This window comes from Alligator sinensis, unplaced genomic scaffold (assembly GCF_000455745.1).
Source record: "Alligator sinensis unplaced genomic scaffold, ASM45574v1 scaffold781_1, whole genome shotgun sequence".
Lineage (NCBI taxonomy): Eukaryota > Metazoa > Chordata > Crocodylia > Alligatoridae > Alligator > Alligator sinensis.
In genome coordinates, this window is record NW_005841845.1 from 3547218 (window position 1) to 3550308 (window position 3091).

At 65.8% G+C, this 3091-nt stretch overlaps 1 protein-coding gene across 1 annotated transcript in view; it reads left to right on the top strand.

Annotated features, from left to right (window-relative positions):
• Positions 1 to 3091, top strand: part of CCDC17 (coiled-coil domain containing 17) — a 22259-nt gene that overhangs the window by 14914 nt on the left and 4254 nt on the right. The window contains exons 21-28 of the mRNA XM_014521031.2: positions 1 to 5; positions 267 to 431; positions 622 to 719; positions 817 to 1011; positions 1221 to 1401; positions 1661 to 1843; positions 2204 to 2455; positions 2843 to 2911. The exon at positions 1 to 5 is cut by the window's left edge and continues 71 nt beyond it. Coding sequence (XP_014376517.2) covers positions 1 to 5; positions 267 to 431; positions 622 to 719; positions 817 to 1011; positions 1221 to 1401; positions 1661 to 1843; positions 2204 to 2455; positions 2843 to 2911 — 1148 coding nt within the window. The remainder of the gene's footprint in view (positions 6 to 266; positions 432 to 621; positions 720 to 816; positions 1012 to 1220; positions 1402 to 1660; positions 1844 to 2203; positions 2456 to 2842; positions 2912 to 3091) is intronic.

Consider the following 3091-nt stretch of genomic DNA (forward strand, 5'->3'; position numbering starts at 1 on the left):
GGCAGGTCGGGGGCAAGGGCCGCAAGCAATGGGGGGACCTGGCCAGAGGTAGCTGACGTGCTGGAGGGGAAACCCATGGCGCTGTCACCCGGCTCCTCACAGGCCAGAACAACCCCCTCCATCCCCTGCCCGCTCAGCCCAGAGGGTTTTGCCTTCCTCGAGCAGGGGCCCTTCCTAGGATGCTCTGGGCACGGCTCACCTGCCACACTCAGTGCTGACGGGCTCGTGCATGAGGGGCAGGAGCCCCCCCCGATCCCTCCCTTGAGCGCAGGGGTGTTGCGGAGCACGAGACCGAGCTGCCGCCCTTCTTCCAGCTCTACTCCATGGACAGGTTCAGCCGCCGCCTCGTCCTCCTCGGCTGGGCAGCGCTCAACCTCTTCGTGCAAGCCGGGACGTGCAAAGCCCCCCCGGCCGACTCTGCGAGGAGCCGGGTGAGCCCCACGCGTGCGTGCATGTGAACACGCTCCCCCCGGCAGAGGAGGGAGGTGGGGGTCACGTTGGCGTGGGGAAGGAGCTCGGGGAACTGGGCATCCCCAGGGGCAGCAGCCTGGAGGGTGCAGGGAGGGGACTGGGTTATGCTGAGCAGAGGCACGGCTGACCCGTGGCCCTTGGTCCGAGCAGGTCTCCCTGAACGACGGCGCCCACCAGCTGCGCCTGTACCACAGTGGCCCCGACACCACCCGGCCTCTCTCCGCAGACACCCTCGGGGCCGGCAGACGGTAACACCCGTCACCTCCACCCTCCCCTGCCTCCCTCCTCGTCCTCGGGGAGGTCCTGCCCTTTACCCTGACCCCGGCACCTCTCCCCACTCCAAAGGTACGTGCCGTGCGCCAGCCTGCTGGTCCGGCTGCTCCCAGCCCCCCGGGAGCCCGCAGTCCTGGAAGGGAGCGTGGCGGCGTCCTGGGAAGACCTCGTCCGGCCCCGGCCCGACTACGCCGACGGGGTCTATTACTCGGATGCAGCCAGGCCCACTGCCGGGGAGAGCTGCCTCTTCTCCGCGCTGGCACACAGGTGAGGGGGGAGCACAGGTCCTCTAGGAGCAAGCACCCTCGGTTAGGCTCATCTGGTCAGGCCAAGGGCGCAGCGACTAGCAGGGGCGCCAGGCAGGCGCTAGTGCTGGGCAGCGCAATGCACCGAGTCCGGCCAAGACACCTCCCTGCCAGCGCACCCCGGCCCTGACCCCCGCTCTGTTCCCACTACCACGTCCCCCACCCCATCAGGTCTGCGGTGCTGGTTCGGGAGATCGTCCCCCAGCTCATTGGAAACCAAGGCCCGGTGCCACGGACGGATGAAGACATTGCCGCGTGGATTGCCCAGAGGCTGAGCAGGACGCCAGACAGCAGCCCTCAGCCCTTCGGCCTCACCTACGTCTCGCGCTACCTCCCTGCCTGCGGCATACAGGTGAGCGGACCAGCGCTGGTAGCAGCTGCCGGCCGAGAAAAGAAACTCAACCGTAGTCGCGGACCCTGGGCGGCTGGGATGTCGCAGGTGCCGCCCTAGCTCAGACCAATGGCCCATCTCACCAGTAAATGCTCTTCATCGAAACTTTGGAGGGAGCAGCCAGGCTCCCATGGGCTGCGCCCGGGGAACCGCACCGATTCTGCAGGGCAGACCCCTCCTCCCCGCTTGGTGCTGAGCCGTCTGCTCCGGCCCGTTGCAGGTCGCAGTGGACGGCGCCTGGAACCTGCCCTGGTCCGGCTTGACGCTGGCTCATTTCTGCTTCAACCCACCCGGCGCTTTTTACTTCGGGAGACAATGGCTGAAGTACGATCGTCCCGTCTTCCTGGAGGCGCTCGACCTCGACAGCTACCAGAAGTGGCCCGCGTGGCTGGACGGGTTCAAGGCAAGCGTCACCTGTACATGGGAACGGAGCGGGGAAAACAAGGTCGTTTTGCTAGTTCGCTCTCACCCCCTACAGCTCACCCCTCCAAGCATAGTTCGAGCCAGCAACCACCTTGAAAAGGTCCCGATCGTGGAGGCACAGGGGTGGAAAGCCAGCTGACTGGGGGCCACGTGGGTGCCACACTAAGGGCTTGGGATGGGGCAGACTGAGGATCCGTGGGCTTTAATCGCCCAATTAGCAACTCAGGCCTGCTGCTGCTCTAAGGGCAGGTCCGCCTGCTTGAGCATTTCAGGGTGGCGCCAGCTGCTAGCTTCGCAGCCGGCTTCGTCCCCCTCCAGCCAGCGTCTTCTCTCCTTCCAGTCCTTCCCGCAGAGGACGTACCATGAGCATCTCACGGTGATCATCCATCTCCACGAGGTCACGGTGACCGCAGGGGCCCCTGGCGCAAAGGCAGCCGGCCCGTCTGCAGAGAGAAGAGCCGCAGGGGAGGAAGGCGACGGGCTGCGCTACGTGCTGGGGAGCCAGGCGTGGGCCGCTCTCCACGTGTTCTCCAAAGGCTACTGCAACACCGGTGTTTATCAGCTGCCGCTCTACCAGGGGGCTCCCCGCCAGGTAGGTACGGACCATCAGGGCCTCGCTGGGATCAACGATGGCAATGAAAAGCCCTGCGGGGCAACAGAAGCAAGCCTTCCCTCTGCCGGGCTACTCCGAGCGGGGCCTTTACAACTCGGCGTGCTCTTAAGTGCTTGCAGTCCGAAGCAGCGGGGAGGGAAGGGGCACGGTGACCCAGCAGCGAGGATGCGGTGGTTGCAATCAGCACGTGTAGATGGGAGGGGAGCAGCTCGCTAGAAGGAGAAAGGGACCGAGCAGGTGGGGAGCCGGCAGCCCGGCCGGACCTGTGGGAAGTTCCTGGACTCTCTGCCGTGGCCAGAGCCGCCTTGCGCAGTGAGGCGTCGCTTGACCAGGAACAAAGCGTGACTCTCCCCTGTGCTTCCCCAGCCCCTCCTGGTTGCGCTGTCCCAGGGGGAGTGTCGCAGCACGCTGGAGCACCTGGCTGCAGAGAACGAGGTGAGTGACGTGAAACGCTCGGCCACGGCGAGCAAGGAAGGGTCCAAAGCAGCCATGGTGGGAAGGGAGGGGATGAGCAATGACACCCTCCCCTTGCGTGCGGCAGTGCTGAGCTCTACCTTGCAGGACGCACGTTTGCTTATACCGCGAGGGCACACGCTGGTCTCTGGCCAGGCCCCT